This window comes from Oncorhynchus gorbuscha, linkage group LG03, assembly GCF_021184085.1.
Source record: "Oncorhynchus gorbuscha isolate QuinsamMale2020 ecotype Even-year linkage group LG03, OgorEven_v1.0, whole genome shotgun sequence".
Taxonomy (NCBI): Eukaryota; Metazoa; Chordata; class Actinopteri; order Salmoniformes; family Salmonidae; genus Oncorhynchus; species Oncorhynchus gorbuscha.
In genome coordinates, this window is record NC_060175.1 from 61,796,647 (window position 1) to 61,821,502 (window position 24,856).

Below are 24,856 nucleotides of genomic sequence, written 5' to 3' on the forward strand. Positions count from 1 at the left end.
CACTCGATCCCTCCGATGTTAACAACTACAGACCAGTATCCTTTCTTTCTTTTCTCTCCAAAACTCTTGAACGTGCCGTCCTTGGTCAGCTCTCCCGCTATCTCTCTCAGAATGACCTTCTTGATCCAAATCAGTCAGGTTTCAAGACTAGTCATTCAACTGAGACTGCTCTTCTCTGTATCACGGAGGCGCTCCGCACCGCTAAAGCTAACTCTCTCTCCTCTGCTCTCATCCTTCTAGACCTATCGGCTGCCTTCGATACTGTGAACCATCAGATCCTCCTCTCCACCCTCTCCGAGTTGGGCATCTCTGGCGTGGCCCACGCTTGGATTGCGTCCTACCTGACAGGTCGCTCCTACCAGGTGGCGTGGCGAGAATCTGTCTCCTCACCACGCGCTCTCACCACTGGTGTCCCCCAGGGCTCTGTTCTAGGCCCTCTCCTATTCTCGCTATACACCCAGTCACTTGGCTCTGTCATAACCTCACATGGTCTCTCCTATCATTGCTATGCAGACGACACACAATTAATCTTCTCCTTTCCCCCTTCTGATGACCAGGTGGCGAATCGCATCTCTGCATGTCTAGCAGACATATCAGTGTGGATGACGGATCACCATCTCAAGCTGAACTTCGGCAAGACGGAGCTGCTCTTCCTCCCGGGGAAGGACTGCCCGTTCCATGATCTCGCCATCACGGTTGACAACTCCATTGTGTCCTCCTCCCAGAGCGCTAAGAACCTTGGCGTGATCCTGGACAACACCCTGTCGTTCTCAACTAACATCAAGGCGGTGGCCCGTTCCTGTAGGTTCATGCTCTACAACATCCGCAGAGTACGACCTTGCCTCACACAGGAAGCGGCGCAGGTCCTAATCCAGGCACTTGTCATCTCCCGTCTGGATTACTGCAACTCGCTGTTGGCTGGGCTCCCTGCCTGTGCCATTAAACCCCTACAACTCATCCAGAACGCCGCAGCCCGTCTAGTGTTCAACCTTCCCAAGTTCTCTCACGTCACCCCGCTCCTCCGCTCTCTCCACTGGCTTCCAGTTGAAGCTCGCATCCGCTACAAGACCATGGTGCTTGCCTACGGAGCTGTGAGGGGAACGGCACCTCAGTACCTCCAGGCTCTGATCAGGCCCTACACCCAAATAAGGGCACTGCGTTCATCCACCTCTGGCCTGCTCGTCTCCCTACCACTGAGGAAGTACAGTTCCCGCTCAGCCCAGTCAAAACTGTTCGCTGCTCTGGCTCCCCAATGGTGGAACAAACTCCCTCACGACGCCAGGACAGCGGAGTCAATCACCACCTTCCGGAGACACCTGAAACCCCACCTCTTTAAGGAATACTTAGGATAGGATAAAGTAATCCTTCTCACCCCCTCCCCCCTTAAAATATTTAAATGCACTATTGTAAAGTGGCTGTTCCACTGGATGTCATAAGGTGAATGCACCAATTTGTAAGTCGCTCTGGATAAGAGCGTCTGCTAAATGACTTAAATGTAAATGTAAATGTATGCCATCCAGCCCTGGAGTTTTCCCATCCTTAAAGGCCCCAATTGCCTCAAGCAGTTCCTCCTCTGTAATTTGGCCTTCACATGAGTCTTTCTGTACAGATATTAATTTTGCATTATTATTAGGAAAAAAATCCATACAATTAGTTTCAGTTAGTGGAGATGGAAGAGTCTGAAATGAAAACATATTCTTAAAGTACTTTACTTCCTCTTTCAAAATATCATTTGGTGAATCATGCGTGACTCCTTCATTTGTAACAAGTTTTAATAAAACAACTTTGGTAGCATTTCTATATTGAAGATTGAAAAAGAATCTGGTGCATTTTTCCCCATATTCCTGTAACGGCGTTCTTCCTGTAGAAAGAGAGTCGGACCGAAATGCAGCGTGGTGGTTACTCATGTCTTTAATAAATGAAGAGCGATACATGAAATAACGTATACAAATGCAAAACAACAAACGGAACGTGAAAACCTAATTACAGCCTATCTGGTGAAACTACACAGAGATAGGAACAATCACCCACTAAATACAAAGTGAAACCCAGGCTACCTAAATACGGTTCCCAATCAGAGACAACGAAAATCACCTGACTCTGAGAACCACCTCAGGCAGCCAAGCCTATGCAACACCCCTACTCAGCCGTAATCCCAATAACTACAAAACCCCAATACGAAGCACAACATAAACCCATGTCACACCCTGGCCTGACCAAATATATAACGAAAACACAAAATACAATGACCAAGGCGTGACAATTCCATCCAGTTCGCTTTATTTTTATAATGTATTACACTAGATCTTTCTTGAATAAGTTCCTCCATTTATTTTTGTTTTTCCTCTAACTTATTCTGTGCCTCTATAGTACCGTTTTTATTGCTATCTAACTGTACTGTTAGTCCTTCAATTTCCTTTGTTAATATGGACTCTTGATCTAAATTGCTTTTGTTTTATAGATGTGTACTGAATTGTATTGCCTCTAAAGGCACATTTAAAAGTGTCCCATAGAGTAAGGGGATCTGCTGTACCTATGTTATGTCTGAAAAAGTCAGTTATATATTCTTCTGTCCTAGTTCTAAACAATTTATCCTCTAGTAGGCTTTGATTAAATTTCCAATATCCTCGCCCACGTGGAAATTCTGTAAGAGTAATACATATGCCAATAATGTGATGATCCGACCACATTCTGTCCCCTATCAACACTTTTTAAACTTTTGGTGCCAGAGAGAATGGTATACATTTACATTTAAGTCATTTAGCAGACGCTCTTATCCAGAGCGACTTACAAATTGGTGCATTCACCTTATGACATCCAGTGGAACAGTCACTTTACAATAGTGCATCTAAATCTTAAAGGGGGGGGTGAGAAGTATTACTTATCCTATCCTAGGTATTCCTTAAAGAGGTGGGGTTTCAGGTGTCTCCGGAAGGTGGTGATTGACTCTGCTGTCCTGGCGTCGTGAGGGAGTTTGTTCCACCATTGGGGGGCCAGAGCAGCGAACAGTTTAGACTGGGCTGAGCGGGAACTGTACTTCCTCAGTGGTAGGGAGGCGAGCAGGCCAGAGGTGGATGAACGCAGTGCCCTTGTTTGGGTGTAGGGCCTGATCAGAGCCTGGAGGTACTGAGGTGCCGTTCCCCTCACAGCTCCGTAGGCAAGCACCATGGTCTTGTAGCGGATGCGAGCTTCAACTGGAAGCCAGTGGAGAGAGCGGAGGAGCGGGAGCGGGGTGACGTGAGAGAACTTGGGAAGGTTGAACACCAGACAGGCTGCGGCGTTCTGGATGAGTTGTAGGGGTTTAATGGCACAGGCAGGGAGCACAGCCAACAGCGAGTTGCAGTAATCCAGACGGGAGATGACAAGTGCCTGGATTAGGACCTGCGCCGCTTCCTGTGTGAGGCAGGGTCGTACTCTGCGGATGTTGTAGAGCATGAACCTACAGGAACGGGCCACCGCCTTTATAAGAAACTAGTCAAGGCGACTAGCTTGATTAAGCCTCCGCCATGTATATCTCACTAAGTCAGGGTATTTAAGTCTCCATATATCCACTAATTCTAATGTATCCATGACATTCATGACTTCCTTAAGTGCCTGAGGGTGATAGTTTGTGGTGTGATTCCTTTCCGGTCCATAGAGGTATTTAAGACCGTATTAAAATCTCCCACCATAATAATAGAGTCTAGTGTTGCTTGTAGAGTTGATAGAAAGAAGCTTGGATCATCATTATTCGGACCGTATAGGTTAATAAACCATATCAGTTTATTGTTAAATAACATGTTTAAAATAATCCATCTACCTTGAGGATCTGTTTGGACAATTTGCACATTTGGATCAAAATTATTGTTAATTAAAACCATCACCCCTTTTGAATTTCTTTGCCCAAGGGAGAAGTATATTTCACCCCCCCCCAGTTCTTTTTCCACAAAACGTCATCTAAAACTGTTGAATGGGTTTCCTGTAAACAATATATATTTATATTCCTTATTTTTTAGACAGGTAAATAATGATTGTCTTTTTTTATTATCTGCTAGGCCATTACAATTGTAACTGGCTATACTTATTTCACCACTTACCATAATGAGACACAACTTTCAATTCTGTTTATCAACATATGTTTGTAAACGTACCATTAAAAAGTAACATGATGATTGGGAAGTCCATATAGCTGTACCATGATCTTTGCCTTTCTACTAAGTAAACCTCCAATTGGTCCCTACTATTCCACCCGCTAAAAGCCCTCCTCATCCTGAGTTGATTTGTCATCCCAATCCCGGCAGACCACCCTCGACCCCCTATATCCCATAACCCATAACCGACTGGGATCCATCCTTTGAAAAGAGCACACAGTGCCATTTACCGAATTGAAGTAGATTAACTGCCAAATGCATTTCCATCGCCCTCACATCAATTTGTATTATATATAGCTGTGGATCATCCTCTATTGTCCCTAACATCTTTTACTTCTTCGCAACATTTACATTTACATTTAAGTCATTTAGCAGCTCTTATCTACAACAGTTGTGGGATACACATATACACCTACACACACTCAACCCATACCCCCACACAACCATAAGCTGATGGAGGTCAGATGTACACCTTTTCCCTGAAACACCCACAATACAGTCACCCGTATTGACCATATTCCCAAGCATCTCCATGCAGTCCAAATCTGATTCTGTGCCACAATAATATACCCCCTCTCTGAATGTCCGAGTGTGACCCCCTCCCCATGGGTTACTGCAGCTAGTGTTGCCAGCACTGCCACTGCCTGGGTGGGGGCACCCCACCGGATTCCCCACCGGCTAGGTAAAAGGTCATCAAGGTTCTCATTAGCAGCTTTGAGAATTTCCTTGTGTAGTATGCTCTCCCTTTAGGGGGCTTTGGCTTTGCAGGACCAACCCTGCCAAACAGGCTCAGAATCTTGAGGGGGCAGTGCTGCTTTTGGTCGCTGACCATCATTTGGCAGTTAGGGACTTCTCCTGAGTCTCTGGGTCATTCAGGTGGGTGTCTGGGTATAGGGTCATGGACCGTACCATTAAAATAGGATCATAAATAATTAGATGTAATTTATTTTTAAAAATGTAGTTCCCCATTATAGGACAATAACAAATCAAATGTATAATCTATTTTAAAACTGTTCCACCATGATAGGGCAATAAATAAAGACTAATAATTCATTATAAAAGTATATCCATCATCTGAACAACATTGAAAGCCCTCTCATACCCTGGCCCACAGCAATACAATACATTACCGGTGGTGAAATGATTAAATCGTCTGTGTCTGTAGAAGAGTCACGTTTCCGTTTTGAAATCGGTTTCTCTCTTGCTTCTCCTTCATTTAGGAAGAAAATCATTTGTTCAAAACTGTTGAATTATTTTATTTCTCTCTCTTTGAGCCAACTACTCACTACATTTTATGCACTGCAGCGCTAGCTAGCTGTAGATAATGCTTTCAGTACTAGATTAATTCGCTGATCCTTTGATTGGGTAGACAACATGTCAATTCATGCTGCAAGAGCTCTGATAGGTTGGAGGACGTCCTCCGGAAGTTGTCATAATTACTTTGTAAGTCTATGGAAGGAGGTGAGAACCATGAGCCGTTGAAACGTTTGACCCAAGTTAAGCAATTTAAAGGCAATGCTACCCAATACTAATTGACTGTATGTAAACTTCTGACACACTGGGAATGTGATGAAAGAAATCAAAGCTGTAAATCATTCTCTCCACTATTATTCTGACATTTCACATTCTTAAAACAAAGTGGTGAGCCTAATTGACCTAAGACTGATTTTTTATTGGATTAAATGTCTTGTGATGTGAAAAACTGAGTTTAAATGTATTTGGCTAAAGTTTAAACTTCAGGACTTCAACTGTATATACACTGCCGGTCAAAAGTTTTAGAATACCTACTATTAAAGTGTTTTTCTTTATTTTAAAATGTTTCTACATTGTAGAATAATAGTGAAGAAATCAGAACTATGAAATAACACCTTTGGAATCATGTAGTAACCAAAGAAAAGTGTTTAAAGGACTTAGAAAAATTGTAATTGGCTCAGAACAGGGCAGCACAGCTGGCCCTTTGATGTACACAGAGAGCTAATATTAATAATATGCATGTCAATCTCTCCTGGCTGAAAGTGGAGGAGAGACTGACTTCATCACTACTTTTATTTATGAGAGTTATTAAAAAGTTGAATCCCCCAAGCTGTCTGTCTAAACTACTGGCACACAGCTTGTACACCCATGTATACTAGAGGTCGACCGATTAATCGGAATGGCCGATTAATTAGGGCCGATTTCAAGTTTTCATAACAATCGGAAATCTATTTTTGGGAACCGATTTGGCCGATTTGAATTATTATTATTTTTTACACCTTTGTTTTTTATTTATCTAGGCAAATCAGTTAAAGAACACATTCTTATTTTCAATGATGGCCTAAGAATGGTGGGTTAACTACCTTGTTCAGGTGCAGAATGACAGATTTTTACCTTCAATCTTGCAACCTTACAGTTAACTAGTCCAACGCTCTAACCACCTGATTACATTGCACTCCATGATGAGACTGACTGTTACGCAAATGCAGTAAGAAGCCAAGGTAAGTTGCTAGCTAGCATTAAACTTCTTATAAAAAAATCAATCATAATCACTAGTTAACTACACATGGTTGATTATATTACTAGTTTATCTAGCGTGTTCTGCGTTGCTTATAATCGATGCGGTGCGTATTCGTGAAAAAGAGTATGAAATGTCGGACCAATGTGCAGCGTGGTATATGTTCATGATGTTTATTTTACTGAACACTGAAAATACAAAACAACAACGTGAAATAAACGAAAACCGAAAGAGTCCTGAAAGGTGCAGAAAACACGAAACTAAATAATCACCCACAAAACACAGGTGGGAAAAGGCTACCTAAGTATGATTCTCAATCAGAGACAACGATCGACACCTGCCTCTGATTGAAAAACCATACCAGGCCAAATACAAAACCACAACATAGACTACCCACCCCAACTCACACCCTGACCAAACTAAAACAAAGACATAATAAAGGAACTAAGGACAGAACATGACAGTGTACCTAACCATAAACATCAATGCCTTTCTTAAAATCAATTCACAAGTATATATTTTTAAACCTGCATATTTTAGTTAATATTGCCTGCTAACCTGGCTCGTTGCGAACTCTGTGAAGACTATTTCTTCCTAACAAAGACAGCTAACTTTGCCAAATGGGGGATGATTTAACAAAAGCGCATTTGCAATAAAAGCACAATTGTTGCACGACTGTACCTAACCATAAACATCAATGCCTTTCTTAAAATCAATACACAGAAGTATATATTTTGCTAAAAGAAATCCAGGTTAGCAGGCAATATTATCCAGGTGAAATTGTGTCACTTCTCTTGCGTTCATTGCACGCAGTGTCAGTGTATATGCAACAGTTTGGGTTGCCTAATTTGCCAGAATTTTACGTAATTATGACATAACATTGAAGGTTGTGCAATGTAAGAGGAATATTTTGACTTATGGATGCCACCCATTAGATAAAATTCAGAACGGTTCCGTATTTCACTGAAAGAATAAACGAAGAATAAGGGATCTCATCCTCCTCTTCTGAGGAGGAGTAGCGAAAAGGATCAGAGGACCAATGCGCAGCATGGTAAGTGTTCATAATGTTTAATCAAACACAACAGAACACCTGACCATACTAAAACAAAGACATAACAAAGGAACTAAGGTCAGAACGTGAGAGTACCTCCCCCCAAAGGTGCGGACTGCGGCCGCAAAACCTAAACCTAGGCTGGGCAGGAGGAAGGCTCTGGCAGCGCTGGACAGGCGGGAGCACCTGTAGGGAGGAGACAGAGAGACAGCCTGGTGGGGGCAGCCACCGGAGGGCTGGTGCGTAGAGGTGGCACCGGATAGACCGGACCGTGAAGGCGCACTGGAGCTCTTGAGCACAGAGCCTGCCCATCCTTACCTGGTTGAATGCTCCCTGTAGCCAGGCCAGTGCATCGAGGTGGAATAGCCCTTCCTGGGCTGTGCTGGCGAACCGGGGACACCATGCATAAGGCTGGTGCCATGTACATCAGCCCGAGGAGATGCACTGGAGACCAGATGCGCTGAGCCGGCTTCATGGCACCTGGCTGGATGCCCACTCTAGCCCGGCCGATACGAGGCGCTGCAATGTACCGCACCGGGCTAAGCATGCGTACTGGAGGCACGGGAAGTTGGCGCAGGTCTCCTACCTGACTTCGCCACACTCCCTGTGTGCCTCCCCCAATACATTTTTGGGGCTGCCTCTCGGGCTTCCATCCTCTCTGCCATGCTGCCTCCTCATATCGCCGCCTCTAGACTGTCGCTGCCTCTAGTTCTGCCTTGGGGCGGCGATATTCTCCCGACTGTGCCCATGGTCCCTTGCTGTCCAGAATCTCCTCCCAAGTCCAGTTCTCCAAGTATCGCTGCCTCTCGTCACCACGCTGCTTTGTCCTTTGGTGGTGGGTGTTTCTGTAAGGGATCTCGTCCTCCTCTTCTGAGGAGGAGTAACAAGAAGGATCGGAGGACCAATGCACAGCGTGGTAAGTGTTCATAATGTTTAATCAAACACAACAGAACACTGGAACAAAACAATAAACGAGAATAAACGAAACAGTCCCGTGTGGTAACAAACACAGACACGGAAGACAAACACCCACAACTCAAAAGTGAAACCAGGCTACCTAGGTATGATTCTCAATCAGGGACAACGATTGACAGCTGCCTCTGATTGAGAACCATACTAGGCCGAACACAGAAATCCCAAATTATAGAAAAACGAACATAGACAACCCACCCAACTCACACCCTGACCATACTAAAACAAAGACATAACAAAGGAACTAAGGTCAGAACGTGACAAACGTCTTGTTTGAGATGATAGTTTCCGGAGTCGACCATATGAATGACATAAGGCTCGTATTTCTGTGTGGCATTATGTTAGAACTAAGTCTATGATTTGATAGAGCAGTCTGACTGAGCTGTGGTAGGCACCAGCAGCTCGTCGCTGTGCTTCAAGCTTTGAGATGTTTATGACTTCAAGCCTATCAACTCCTGAGATTAGGCTGGTGTAACTGATGTGAAAATGGCTAGATAGTTAGCGGGGTGCACGCTAATAGCGCTTCAAATGTCACTCGCTCTGAGACTTGGAGTGGTTGTTCCCCTTGCTCTGCAAGGGCCGCGGCTTTTGTGGAGCGATGGGTAACGCTGCTTCGAGGGTGGCTGTTGTCGATGTGTTCCTGGCTATACGGTTACACTGGCAATACTAAAGTGCCTATAAGAACATCCAATAGTCAAAAGTATATGAAATACAAATCGTATAGAGAGAAATTGTCCTATAATTCCTATAATAACTACAACCCAAAACCCAAAATATTGAAGACTGTTAAAAGGAACCACCAGCTGTCATATGTTCTCATGTTCTGAGCAAGGAACTTAAACGTTAGTTTTTTTACATGGCACATATTGCACTTTTACTTCTCCAAACACTTTGTTTTTGCATTATTTAAAACAAATTAAACATGTTTCATTTGAGGCTAAATTGATTTTATTGATGCATTATATTAAGTTACAATGAGTGTTCGTTCAGTATTGTTGTAATTGTCATTATTATTACAAAAAAAAAATAGAAATCGGCCGATTAATCGGTATCGGCTTTTTTTGGTCCGCCAATAATACACACGCACACACACACACACGCAATATACATACACATGGATTTAGTACTGTAGATATGTGGTAGTGGTGGAGTTGGGGCCTGAGGGCACATGGTGTGTTGTGAACTTTGTGAATATATTGTAATGTTTTAAAATTGTATAAACCGCCTTAATTTTGCTGGACCCCAGGAAAAGTAGCTGCTGCTTTGGCAGCAGGTAATGGGGATCCATAATAAATACAATTACAAAAATATAATCCTGTCTCGGAGCTCTATGGAGAAATCCTTTGACCTCATGGCTTGGTTTTTGCTCTGACATGCACTGTCAACTCTGGGACCTTACATAGACAGGTGTGTGCTTTTCAAATCATGTCCAATCAATTGATTTTATCACAGGTGGACTCCAATCAAGTTGTAGAAACATCTCAAGGATGATCAATGGAAACAGGATGCACCTGAGATCAATGTTGAGTCTCATTGTAAAGGGTCTGAATACTTATGTAAATAAGGTGTTTGTTTATTTTCAATAAATCAACAAGAATCTGTAAACAAAATGGTTTTGCTTTGTCATTGTGGCATTGTGTGTAGCTGTAACTTAATAAAATTGGGAAAAATCAAGGGTTCTGAATACTTTTCAAATGCATTGTATATAGTGAAAACAATAGTGGTCCTAAAATGGAACCTTGGTGATCACCAAAGCATACAATTGATTTATCAGAGGACAAACCATCCACAGAGACAAACTGATATCTTTGACAGATAAGCCCTGACTATTTTCGTGTATGTTTTGAGAGATTAATTTGATTGATTTTAGGTCCTGGCAGTTCTGTGCAGATTCAGGACAACTGAGTTTTGGAGAAATACACAGATTCAAAGAGTCCATAATTTGCTTTCTAATGACCATGATATTTTCGTTTAATGAATTCATCACTGCTGAAGTGAAGGCCATCCTCTCTTGGGGAATGCTGCATTTAAGTTAGCTTTCTGACAGTATCCAAAATAAATGTGGGATTGTTTTTATTCTCCTCAATCAAGTTGGAAAAGTAGTCTGATTGAGCAGCAGTGATGGCTCTTCGGCACTGTGTTTCCAAGCTAGTCGGAAGACTTCCAGTTTGGTGGAGCGCCAGAATTTGTAGCACGGCTTTTGAGTTTCTATTGGGCAAATTCAGGTATGTTTATCCCTGTTTCGTTCCATTTGCTTCCATTTAAGAAAAGCTTTTCAACATAATGGGCGGAATGAATATACCCTTGATCACACGCAAACATTTCACTGTCATAGCCACATACAAACAGCTTGTTGTAATTTCTTCTCGCATCTATGCACTTTCCTCCTCTTACCTTTCTCCTTTGCTTGTGGACTTCAAATACACAACACATTAGCTGTCAGTGACCAGGCGAAAAAAGCTTTCCAAGCCTAACCTTCACATCATAACCGCGACACACAGCCCATCTTTGTCACCATATTAGATAAAGTAAAGTCATAGTCAACATAGCTAATCAAACTAACACATTAGTAAACCCGCTACAATAATGCAGTACAGTGTACAGTTAGTAACAGTTTAGCACTAACACCGACGGACACCAGTGGCAATAAATTAGTCAAACCAAAAGCTTACCTTGACTTCGAAGAGTTCCAGAGTTGGATAGTCATAGCCAGCTCGCTAACATAGCATCCCTATGTATGCATAGCTACCTGGATATACTGGTACCATAGCTCCTACCTGGACATCCTGGTACCGCAGCTCCTACCTGAACATCCTGGTACTGCAGCTCCTACCTGGACATCCTGGTACTGCAGCTCCTACCTGGACATCCTGGTACTGCAGCTCCTACCTGGACATACTGGTACCTGGACATCCTGGTACTGCAGCTCCTACCTGGACATACTGGTACCTGGACATCCTGGTACCACAGCTCCTACCTGGACATACTGGTCCCACAGCTTCTACCTGGACATACTGGTAACGCAGCTCCTTCACTCAGTCACTATTCCTCTCAAGTAGCACCTTGTAGAGTTGTTTCATAGTCATTTGATTATTTTTCAAATCTCCGTCTAGAATGGAAATGCTGACAGAATTGATATTTGCAATGATGTTATCATTTATGATTGCACTTTGGAGCACTCTTAGCATGATGGAATTGTTAGCTATATCCACATTGCAAATGTCTTGTGCTTGATGACACAGTCCACAATTGTGGCTCTGATTGCATCAGGGACTCTTATTCTTTGCCTTCTCCCTCCTCCTCGATTAAACACCATCACTGTATAATGAAACCATGCAAAATAATGTACTTAAGATGAGATCTGGTGTTTGGAGGCTGTAAAGCCAATTTAAGTGTTCTGAAACACAATGTGTTTTCAAACAGAATAGAAGTTCTCTGAAATATGTGGTTGTTCATATTGGTGTTTAAAAACACTTTCGGGTTTCTGTGCATGTAAAAGGTAACAAAGAACAGTGTCTCGCATACATTCAAATAGACATGCAAAATGGTGTAGGAGCTGTTTTGGCATTCTTTTGTATGATTTTTTTGTGTTGTGTATGTTACAGGTTCTCTCAATAGTTTGGCTCATTTCTCAAATGATAATTGTTCAAATCTCTTAACAAGTCGTTTCTTGTTCACACCAAGTGTGTATTTCTTATTAATTTAAGCAAATTCAAATCCAATCAAATCAAAGTTTGTCACATGCGCTGAATACAACAGGTGTTGTAAGTAAGTGAAAAGCTTACTTACAGGCTCTAACCAATAGTGCAAAAAGGTATTAGGTGAACAATAGGCAAGTAAAGAAATAATGGTAAAGTAAAAAGACAGGCTCTATTCAGTAGCGAGGCTATAAAAGTAGCGAGGCTACATACAGACACCGGTTAGTCAGGCTGATTGACGTAGTATGTACATGTAGATATGGTTAAAGTGACTATGCATATATGATGAACAGAGAGTAGCAGTAGTGTAAAAAAAGGGTTGGCGGGTGGTTGGTGGCAGGACACAATGCAGATAGCCCGGTTAGCCAATGTGTGGGAGCACAGGTTGGTCGGCCCAATTGAGGTATTATGGACATGAATGAATAGTTAAAAAGTGACTATTCATGTATGATAAACAGAGTAGCAGCAGCGTAAGAAGAAGAATGCAAATAGTCCGGGTAGCCACTTGATTACCTGTTCAGGAGTCTTATGGCTTGGGAGTAAAAACTGTTGAGAAGCCTTTTTGTCCTAGACATGGCACTCTGGTACCGCTTGCCATGCGGTAGTAGAGAGAACAGTCTATGACTGGGGTGGATAGGGTATTTGACCATTTTTAGGGCCTTCCGCTGACACCGCCTAGTGTAGAGGTCCTGGATGGCAGGCAGCTTAGCCCTAACACTACCCTCTGCAGTGCCTTGCGGTCGGATGCAGAGCAATTGCCGTACCAGGCAGTGATGCTCTCGATGTTGCAGCTGTAGAACCTTTTGAGGATCTCAGGACCCATGCCAAATCTTTTTCGTTTCCTGAGGGGGAATAGGCTTTGTCGTGCCCTCTTCACGACTGTCTTGGTGTGTTTGGACCATTCTAGTTTGTTGTTGATGTGGACACCATGAAACCTGCTCCACTACAACCCCATCAATGAGAATGGGGGCTTGCTCGGTCCTCCTTTTCCTGTAGTCCACAATCATCTCCTTAGTTTTGGTTAGGGATAGGGTGTTATTCTGGCCCCATCCGGTCAGGGCTCTGACCTCCTCCCTATAGGCTGTCTCGTCGTTGTCAGTGATCAGGCTGTTGTGTCGTCTGCGAACTTAATGATGGTGTTGGAGTCATGCCTGGCCATGCAGTCATGGGCGAACAGGGAGTACAGGAGGGGACTGAGCACGCACCCCTGGGGAGCTCCAGTGTTGAGGATCAGCGTGGCAGATGTGTTGCTACTGACCCTCACCACCTGGGGGCGGCCCATCAGGAAGTCCAGGATCCAGTTGAAGAGGGAGGTGCTTAGTCCCAGGATCCTTAGCTTAGTGATGAGCTTTGAGGGTACTATGGTGTTGAACACTGAGCTGTAGTCAATGTGAGCAGACCAAGTAATTGGGCGTCACTAAAGCAGAAAGGTGGAATAAACGAGTCAGGAGTAGGTTTTCTTGATTGAACACAGTTCTCTATTGAGGGCATTTGGTCAACACAAACACTCCAACATAATCAATGAAAATCTTCCAAGGAAAAAACATACAGCTTCTTCTCCAGATCAAACAGGAACACAATACGATTATCTTTAAACTACAACAGAAGTGATGGGATTGTCACCGTCTTAGTGGTTCTTCATGGATAGCTCCTCTGCCTCGGTGGCCATCTTCCAGAGATAGTTTTCCCCCCTTCTCTCCTGGTTCCATGCTCTCTCTTATAGGGGAAGGAGAATATGTCATTAGTACCGTCAGCTGTGCTTAATTGCTTCTGGTTACCTCGTCTCCCATGCCTTGTTGGGCTACTATCCGTGAGCCCAGCGTGCCCTCTGGTGGTACTTCCACATCAATGAATAGCATCCTCACATAAGTGTTCCTTTTGTCCAGGTGTGAAAAGCCAGTGTGGAGTGCAATAGGGATTGCATCATCTGTGGAACTGTTTGGGCGGTATGCAAATTGGAGTGGGTCTAGGGTTTCTGGGATAATGGTGTTGATGTGAGCCATTACCAACCTTTCAAAGCACTTCATGGCTACGGATGTGAGTGCTACGGGTCTGTAGTCATTTAGGCAGGTTGCACGTGTGCAAGAGTAACAAACACCAGATCTCATCTTTGCATGGTTTCATTACACAGTGATGATGTTTTGAGTGTTTTTTATTGTAAGTGCATTGGATTGAACCCCCCTTCCCCCCACAACAAATACCTCAAACACACAAATGTGTTCACAGTTTGTGTGTTGAGGAACATTTATCTGTTACTTTTGAGCTATTTTTTTCACTTTGTGTAATCTCAGGTCTGCACTGTGTATAAGAATACTGTATGTAAAGCAGGAAGTACCGGTGACTCGCTCAATACGGAAGTGGTCAGATGACACAAATGCTAAACTACAGGACAGTTTCTGACAGACTGGAATATGTTCTTGGATTCTTCAGATGGCATTGAAGAGTAAACCACATCAGTCACTGGCTTCATCAATAAGTGCATCGATGACTTCCTCCCCACAGTGACCGTACGTACATACAGGCAACATCCACAATGAGCTAAAGGGTAGAGTTGCCACTTTCAGGGAGCGGGACTCTAACCAAGAAATACCACTATGCCTTCAGACGAACCATGAAACAGGGAAAGCCTCAATACAGGACTAAGATTGAATCGTACTACACCGGCTCCAACGCTCGTCGGATGTGGCAGGACGTGCAAACTACTATGGACTACAAAGGGAAGCACAGCCGCAAGCTGCCCAGTGATACGTGCCTACCACACTTCTATGACTTCTATACTCACTTCGAGACAAGCAACACCGAAGCTGTTCCGGGCGACTGTGTGATCACGCTCTCCGTAGCCAATGTGAGTAAGACCTTTAAACAGGTCAACATTCACAAGGCCGCAGGACCAGATGGATTACCGGGACGTGTGCTCCAAACATGCGCTGACCAACTAGAAAGTGTCTTCACTGACATTTTCAACCTGTCCCTGACCGAGTTTGTAATACAAACATGTTTAAAGCAGAACACCATAGTCCCTGTGCCCAAGAACACCAAGGTAACCTGCCTAAATGACTACCAACCCGTAGCACTCTCGTCTGTAGCCATGAAGTGCTTTGAAAGCCTGGTCGTCGCTCACATCAACACATTTACATTTAAGTCATTTAGCAGACGCTCTTATCCAGAGCGACTTACAAATTGGTGCATTCACCTTACCTTTATCCCAGAAACCCCAGACCCACCCCAATTTGCATACCACCCCAACAGATCCACCGATGATGCAGTCTCTATTGCACTCCACACTGCCCTTTCCCACCTGGACAAAAGGAACACCTACGTGAGAATGCTATTCATTGACTACAGCTCAGCATTCTATACCATAGTGGCCTCAAATCTCATCACTAAGCTAAGGACCCTGGAACCAAACACATCCCTCTGCAACTGGATCCTGGACTTCATGACGGGCCGCCCCCAGGTAGTAAGGGTAGGTAACAACACATCTGCCGTGCTGATCCTCAACACGGGGGCCCCTCAGGGGTGCATGCTCAGTCCCCTCCTGTACTCCCTGTTGCTCAGTCCCCTCCTGTACTCCCTGTTCACCCATGACTGCATGGCAGTGATCACACATGGATTCTATCAACCTTATCCATGTACTGTTAAAGCTCCCATCGCAGATTGTATGACAATGCTTCCAACATACAAGAAAGATGTGTTGATACTGATAGGATTGAAAGAAATCCAGGGCTGCTCTCTGAACAGTTTTCTCCATTCAAATCTTACCTTAACATTATAATTATTTCACAATACTGACGACAGATCAGTCCCTAAAGATACATTATACCTATGGCTGCAAATAGTGAGGCGGCTTATTCTAAATGCTTAGGGCGAAAATGTAGTACAATAGAAATGGTCAAATCAGAACTGATTCGACAGCACAATAGAGATAGCTATGCATTTAAATTGTATAAATGTTTAATTTGATTCAAATTGATTAGAAAATAATTGTATATTTGTTCAGTTTAATAGAAGAAACCCTCAGTCATGGATAATGTACTCTGTTGTCCATTTCTCTTTCTTGCACTTCTGTATTTACAATCACACACAATAAAAGTGTTACACACAATGATTTAACTAAATGAACCATTCTAATTTGCTTTTGTACTTATTTTCAAATATTATAGTGTGCAAGTCTGTCTCACTGGCTGATGAAATCCATGTCAATTTTTAGTTGTTTATAAACGTAAACTTATGTGCAGGTGGTAATGCAGTCCTATGGGGCATTTGTTTTTCCACATTGATTTTGTGTGAATTCATCTGATTTTCCAGTAGACGCGGTAAAGTACCATAGTGAGGCGGTGGAGTACCCTTTTTAACCAGCTCTTTTGCTATCTGGATTCTTGGGACGTCCCTACCCCATTGAAGTTGACATGTCAAATGGTAGGGGGTTAAGGGAGGAAGATAGTAGAAATGGTTGATGAGTTCAAATGGATCAGCGCGTTAAGTAAATTTGGTGAAGGCGAATGTTCTGAATGGACAACAGTAATATTGAAAACTGGAACAAAAAATAAATTGTCTAACATTGGAATGGAGAATACGTGTGCAAATGAATCCCTTCTTGTTGGGATGCATATGTGGGAAACCCGTTTGAGGTGTCAAATTGTGAAGTATGCGCTTGGAAGAGTCTGTCAGAGTGACCAGGAGTAGTCTTATTTTAATTACTTGTATTTCTGAAGAGCAGAGGAAGATTGCAGTGAGCCTCAAAAGAATCCAGACCACAGAAGTTGTATTTTGAACTTCGGAGTAGAGCACAGGTCAAAGGAGTCATCTCAGGGGTGCCAATGGATGTTCAGGTTGAATAGTTGAAGAGAATTCCTGGTGTGGTTGGTGCCCGGGAAATAATAAAAAACTAAGCAACTCTGCCAGTGTCTCTTTTGGGCCACTTTTGTCAGTCCCAAGCCCAGATAAAGGAGGAGGGTTGGAATTGTGACATTTAAAAAAAAACAAGAAACGACAGAGGAAAGTTCATCTGTAGTTCTTAACATATTTAGGGTGTTTTTTTACTCACTTTTTGTCTCCCCCACGACGTTGTTCCTCTCCTACAGCTTCCATCACAATTACATGCACAAGGCTACTTATGCAAATGTGGTGTTGACGTATTTTTAGCGACTTCTAGGACAGCCAATAGCTGCTTTCCTTACTGATAGCTGCTTTCCTTACGGAGTTGCCAACACTGGATAGGACCACGCTCATCGCGTGTTGATAAAACGACAGAACGCCATTTTAGAGACGCTAATGAACTTCAAACGCAAAACAAGTTATAGATAGGTAATATAAGGCTGAATACATTACTGGCTGCTGTCAATAATTTCGTTTTCTAGCTACTGTACAGTAGCATTTCTTTTTAAGCTGTTGTGTGTTGTTGGGAAGAACAGCAGCAGGCGAATCCGAGGTCATATTTGGCCAATTTGATCCTGAAGACGTAGTTGGCTAACGTTAGTTCACTGGCTGGTTTTATAAGTTTGCTAGCTAACTTAATTGTTTCTCGTCACAGAAGAAGCAGACGTTGGGACAAATCCCTGCGGTAAGTTAGTTTACGTTACCATTAAAAATCTTCCTCACAGATTTTGGCTAACGTTGTTTAGCTAGCTAGCGTTACTAGAAAACATATTGGTAGTAAGCCATGTAAGCTAGTTAAGTTCCACATGGTTCTTGCTGGTCTAAAAAAGGGACAGTAATGTGCTAGCTAGCAGATTGTAAAGGGCTGATGTAATGTGAGGGCTCCGTACTGTCAGGAGTTTCTAAACCTAGAGGCGAGACTTCCGGGAACGCCTGCGACACAAACCGGGGTTTGAGAAGGCAGTGAGATTATTCCTTAGTTCTTCTCGAAATTTTAAAATTATCAGAGAAAGTCAAAAAGGTTGCAGACAGGCCAATGTTAATCCCTAGTCAATAATGGCACCAAATCACTTGTTCAACACGTTTTGTCCAATATCTCAAGATATGGTGGTCATATTGTTTTGCCATTTTCAGAGCTGATGCAGAACACAATTGATTCAAATAAAGTAAAATGCTATATTATACAAATTGGGCAGTATGGAATACACAACTAGACCAATTTAAGGTAGGGTGGTCATATTAACAAATCAAAATGATTTATGCAAAACTGAGTTTGTAACAATTTATGAATTTCGAATACAACTTTTTATACTACTTTATGCAAATCAGATACTTAATGTGGTAATTCGTCTATGGAATAAAAATTACAGCCTGTTACTGCCATTCATATAAAGTTAGGTGGCCATATTTTTTTACATAGAACTGGGAGTTTACACTGACTAGTAAGGTGCCACTTGTGTCTCATTATACCAGTCGAATAAGACATGGGAGAGATTACGAATTTTTGCAAATATTTATTTATAGACTAATACACTTTTTGATCAATCCGCCATTAAAAAAAAGGGAAAGGCAGCCTAACGTGCTCATTGACATCTGCCTTGAAGGACACAAATAAAAAATGCTTTCTGCTTCTAAGATCAGTGTGTACGCGTTCACGCGAAGGGTGGGTGGGATTTTCAGCACAACACCGGCACGGTGGTGTCTTAATTTAAACAGGAAACCTGTCCAACTCAGTGCAGCTGTAAGCAAGCAGGGTCTGAATCTATTCTGACTAGTATATTATTCAAATTAGACCAACTAGCTAGGCAAGCTATCGGCTTGGCTAGATTGACAACATGTAAACAATATTTTGTCTCCAATGTTTATTGAAAATGTAAATACATTTTCACAATGAGCACTTGTCTCTCATACATCGTTGATTGGTTAGCTAGCTAACGAATTTTAGCAATATTAACATAGACGTGACACCAGTCAAAACAAGACATGGTATCAAGAACAAGCTGAAACGAGCCACCTACGATTCCCCACATGGCAGGTTCTTGTCATTGTTGCTAGCTATCTGGCCATCCAGAATCACAACAACACAGACTTCTGCCCCAATTAAGTGTGCACATCGTTTTCGTGACGTTGTCAGCTAACCCCTATTTTCTATGCCAGTTGTAGTATCTAGCTATCTAGATAAACACAGAAATATGTATATCTCATGACTGATGTTCTGACTTGATTGTGTCGGGTTTTCTCTTTCAGGAGACCATGGCAGATGACTTTGATGTTGAGGCTATGATAGAGGCTCCATACAAAAAGGTGGGAAGCTAGAATTGCCAGGCTTGTAGCTATGTTTTTTTGCGCATTCACTATTTGCTGGTCTTGTATCATCTTGCTGCTCAGAGATATGTTGCTATTATTTATGGTTAAATGGATGTTTGTGCCTCTCAGCGTTTGAATGAGGTGTGTGATGCATTGACATAATCCTTAAAAGTCTGAATAAATGCCCAACTCTCTCTCTTTGTAGACTTGCCTAACAATATCTCTCCTCTTCTCTCACCTTTTGATTCGAGTGAGAACTGTGTGTTGGGGGGAGAGTGTAAGGTAGTAATTTAGCAATGTATTGATGTACTGTGATCCCCTAGGACAAAAAGAGCTTCATCTTAGAACATCCTATCACCCTTATTGGTTGCAACAAGGTGAATGCAAATGGGTGAAAATTAGCACATTTTACCCCACATGCAAAGGAGACAATATTCACATTTTCTGTTGACATGGTAGCTAAAGGCATTTTCACAATGTTTACACCTAATGTTACAGTTGGATTGACCCATAGAAATATAATTACTGTGGTACCAGTAGTTCTGATACATATTCTATTTATATACGTGACCTTTAGTTATGCATCAGTCTCAATCAAGTAAGGCTGACCTAAAAAATAGGCCTTACATGCATAAGTACCTATTTTACCCTTACATTTGGCTATAGTAGATTAGTCTTCTCTATAGTATATCACTTATTAATAAATAAGGCTTAGATGTGTAGTCATGATTTTGCCAAGGTCAACAAAACAAGCTATTGATTATTTTAAAATATGAATACTGTCTCCCTGCCCAAGTCTATTGTGATGGTTTCTGATTTTGTAAATCAGCATCTTGACTTTGCATGCCTTTTAACACCAGTAATATTTTACGTTTATTTTCTTACTATTTATTTGTAAGATTTATTTCAAGGTTTCATTTCTATTATACATTTAGTTAATGATTTCACCAGTATGAGTATTTTTCCCCTCATAAAATTCAAGCCATTCAAATACAAACATCTCCATTCAGCTGGCACAAAAAAATTATAAGACATTTAACATGAGGCTAAACTAGTATATTTTTTTTCTTCAGTTTTACTTGGGAGTCCATATTACTAAGCAGTGTGAATCCCTGTTTGCTTCAGGGCGAGATGTGACAGAGGTGGCATCGAACTCTTACAGTCCAAGAAGGAAAATGGGTGAAGATCACTGGACTGACATCAACCACAGGATCTCTTTTAGCGGCTGTGGGCCAAGCATGGTCTCAGTGGGCTTAGAAACAGATAGTGGTACTGGTACGACAAAGGAGGGGTGGGGTTGAGATGACCAAACTGTTCCCATAACTTACTGTATCATGCCAAAATAGTATATATTTTTCCCATATACTTTGACTTTTGGTTGGATTGAGTACTGTATGATATGTAGTTATAACAGCAGGGGGAGTAATTGGAATGGAACTCTACAGGGGCTGTAGAAGGACCCCCTTACATACTTGTCCAAACATATTAATGTTAACAGTATTTTAACCTAATGGTTATGTTTTGTATTTTCTTGTTCCCTCCCTCACCCCTGACGACTTGCAATGTTTCCTCTACATCCTCATGATGTTCTTCTATCAACCCTGCTTAGGATGAAATCAAGTCATCTAGTGCTAATGGAAATGAAGAGCGCAGTAGTAAGAAGTAAGTACTGATTTTTAAACTCTTTGCTAAACCATCTCCACACAGACAGTTCTCTCTGCTACCGCACAGCAAGTGGTACGGGAGCGCTAAAGTCTAGGTCAGAGGCTTCTAAACAGCTTTTACCCCCAAACCAGAAGAATCCTGAACATCTAGTCAAATGGCTACCCAGACTATTTGCATTGACCCCCCTTCAGCTGCTGTTACTCTGTTATTATCTCTGCATAGTCACTTTAATAACTCTACATACATGTACAAATTACCTTGACCATTGCCCCAGCACATTGACTCCGTACCGGTAACACATGTGTATATAGCCTCGCTATTGTTATATTACTGATGCTCTTTAAGTATTTGTTACTTTTATTTACTTTTTGTTTATTTTTCTTAACTGCGTTGTTGGTTAGGGGCTTGTAAAGTAAGCATTTCACCTGTTGTATTTGGCACATGTGACAAATAAAATTAGTTTTGATTTATCTTGTCAGTTGCTACAAGTCATGTTTCAATCATGTAACCTTTTGGAAACGGCATCAGTGATGGCTAGATGTCTGAAGTATCCGTTTCCAATTGTGTTGTGTGACTGCACCCTGAATGTCATCCTGTGTTCCAGGAAAAAGAGGAGCCATCGTAGGAGTAGTCGCAGCCCGAGCTCTGACAAGTGCTACAGCAAAGATGGGAAGAAGAGTCCGGAGAAGAAACGCAGCCGCAGTAAAGAACGCCGACGCAGTGGTTCCAGTAGCAGGGAACATGCTGGACGCTACAGAGGACGCCAGGGCCCCTTGTACGTATTGCAGGCTTTTCCAAACTGCACATTTCATTTTTTGCCCAAGCACTACACAGCTGATTCAAATAATCAACTGATCATCAAGCTTGGATAATTTTAGTCAGCTGTTTAGGGTAAAAACCAAAACGTCACCTCTTTGGTTCCTGGGGACTGAGTTTGGGAAACGCTTATGTCTTCTTGTTTTTTCCTGTGTCACAATTTTTGGGCTTCCTTATGTCTTGTGTTGTCTACAGACAAAAATGGGTTGGAATAATCTGCTCCTCCTTGGACATAATTTGTGTTTTCCACTGTGAAAGCTGTTGTCTAAACTTAGTGTTGATGATGAAAATTAAACCTGGTTTTGTATTTTAGTGTCGTAGTTTGTTGCCTTTCTAATCAAATTGTATCTGTCACATATGTGATTAGCAGATGTTATTGCGGGTGTAGCAAAATTAATTAAGACTATATACATATGGACAAGCGATGTCAGAGTGGAACGGACTAAGATACAGTATAATTTCACCTTTATTTAACCTAGTAGGCCAGTTGAGAACAAATTCTCATTTACAACTGCGACCTGGCCAAGATAAAGCAGAGCAGTGCGACAAAAACAAGAGTTGCCCATAAACAATCGCTAACCGATCGCTGCAGCTGTAAGTCTATCGGTAAATAGCCCACCCAATTTACCTACCTCATCCCCATACTGTTTATATTTATTTTATGCTCTTTTGCACACCAGTATCTCTACCTGTTAATGACCATCTGATCATTTATCACTCCGGTGTTAATCTGCAAAATTGTAATTATTCGCCTACCTCCTCATGCCTTTTGCACACAATGTAAATACTTTTTTTTTTCTTGACTTAATTGTTTACTCCATGTGTAACTGTGTTGTTGTCTGTTCACACTGCTATGCTTTATGTTGGCCAGTTTGCAGTTGTAAATGAGAACTTGTTCTCAACTAGCCTACCTGGTTAAATAAAGGTGAAATAAAAAAATAAAAACAAACACACAGTCAATAACACAATAGAAAATCTATATACATTGTGTGCAAATGTAGAAGAGTATGGAGTTAGGCAATAAATTGGCCATAGAGGTGAAATAATTACAATTTAGCATTAACACTGGAGTGATAGATGTGCAGATGATGATGTGCAAGTAGAGATACTGGGATGCAAGAGGGTAAGTAATAATATGGGGATGAGGTAGTTAGGTGTGCTATTTACAGATTGGCCATGAACAGGTACAGTGCTCTGACAGCTGATGTTTAGAGTGAGATATGACTCCAGCCTCAGTGATTTTTTATTTGTTTTGCAATTCGTTCCAGTCATTGGCAGCAGACAACTGGAAGGAAAAGTGGCCAACGGCAGTGTTGGCTTTGGGGATGACCAGTGAAATATACCTGCTGGAGCGCGTTCTACGTGTTGGTGCTGCAATGGTGACCAGTGAGCTAAGGTGGGGCTTTACCTAGCAAAGGCTTTTATAGATGACCTGGAGCTAGTGGGTTTGGCGACAAATATGTAGTGAGGGCCAGCCAGCGAGAGCATATAGGTCACAGTGGTGGGTAGTGTATGGGGTTTTGGTGACACCGGATGGCACTGTGATAGACTACATCCAGTTTGCTGAGTAGAGTGTTGGGGGCTATTTTGTAAATGACATCGGCGAAGTCAAGGATCGGTAAGATGGTATGTTTGGCAACATGAGTGAAGGAGGCTTTGTTACGAAGTAGGAAGCGGTTTTTAGATTTAATTTTGGATTGGAGATGCTTAATGTGAGTTTGGAAGGAGAGTTTAGTCTAACCAGACACCTAGGTATTTGAAGTTGTCCACATATTCTAGGTCAGAAAAATCCAGTTTAGCGATGCTAGTCGGGCGGGAGGGTGTGTGCAGCAATCGGTTGAAGAGCATGAACTTAGTCATTTGAGAAGTGAAGGCTATTGAATCTGTCGATAAGAATGCAGTGATTGACAGTCGAAAGCCTTGGCCAGGTCGAAAAAGGCGGCTGCACAGTGCTGTCTTTTATCGATGGCGGTTATATCGTTTAGGACCCTGAGCATGGCTGAGGTGCACCCGTGACCAGCTCGGAAACCAGATTGCAAAGTGGAGAAGGTATGGTGAGATTTTAAATGGTCGGTGATCTTTTTGTTAACTTTGCTATCAAAGATTTTAGAAAGGCAGGGCAGGGTGGATATAGGTCTATAACAGTTTGGGTCTAGTGTGTCTCCCCCTTTGAAGAGGGGGATTGACCGCGGCAGTTTTCCAATCTTTGGGGATCTCAGATGATACGAAAGAGGTTGAATAGGCTAGTAATAGGGGTTGCAATTATTTACGTGGATAATTTTAGAGCGGGTCCAGATTGTCTTGCCCAGCTGATTTGTGGGGATCCAGATTTTGCAGCTCTTTCAGAACATCAGCTGTCTGGATTTGGGTAAAGGAGAAGGGGGGGGGGGTCTTGGGCAAGTTGCTGCAAGGGGTGCTGAGATGTTGGACGGGGTAGGGGGTAGCCAGGTGGAAAGCATGGCCAGCTGTAGATAAATGCTTATTGAAGTTCTCAATTACAGTGGATTTATCAGTGGTGACCGTTTCCTAGCCTCAGTGCAGTGGGCAGCTGGGAGGAGGTGCTCTTATTCTCCATGGACTTTAGTGTCCCAGGAAGCAAATTTATGTTTGAAAAAGCTAGCCTTAGCTTTCTTAACTGACTGAGTATATTGGGTTCTGACTTCCCTGAAAAGTTGCATATCGCGGGGGCTATTTAATGCTAATGTAGAATGCCACAGGATGTTTTTGTGCTAGTCAAGGGCAGTCAGGTCTGGGATGAACCAAGGGCTATATCTGTTCTTAGTTCTAATGTTTTTTGAATGGGGTATGTTTATTTAAGATGGTGAGGAAAGCACTTTTGAAGAGTACT

General features: G+C 42.4%; 1 protein-coding gene across 6 annotated transcripts in view; it reads left to right on the forward strand.

The window, feature by feature from the left end:
- The first annotated feature begins 17,565 nt into the window (after nt 1–17,565).
- LOC124031664 (RNA-binding protein 39-like) overlaps nt 17,566–24,856 on the forward strand; it is a 32,679-nt gene continuing 25,388 nt past the window's right edge. Inside the window, exons 1-6 of one of the 6 annotated variants that reach the window (XM_046343194.1) lie at nt 17,566–17,905; nt 19,468–19,524; nt 19,851–19,904; nt 20,653–21,189; nt 21,797–21,967; nt 23,277–23,404. In XM_046343194.1, coding sequence (XP_046199150.1) covers nt 23,334–23,404 — 71 coding nt within the window. In that variant the 5' untranslated portion in view covers nt 17,566–17,905; nt 19,468–19,524; nt 19,851–19,904; ... (1 more) ...; nt 21,797–21,967; nt 23,277–23,333. Of the gene's footprint in view, nt 17,906–19,467; nt 21,190–21,796; nt 21,968–23,276; nt 23,405–24,856 lie in introns of all 6 variants that reach the window. The other 5 variants (XM_046343190.1, XM_046343191.1, XM_046343193.1 and 2 more) reach the window with 5 other exon arrangements.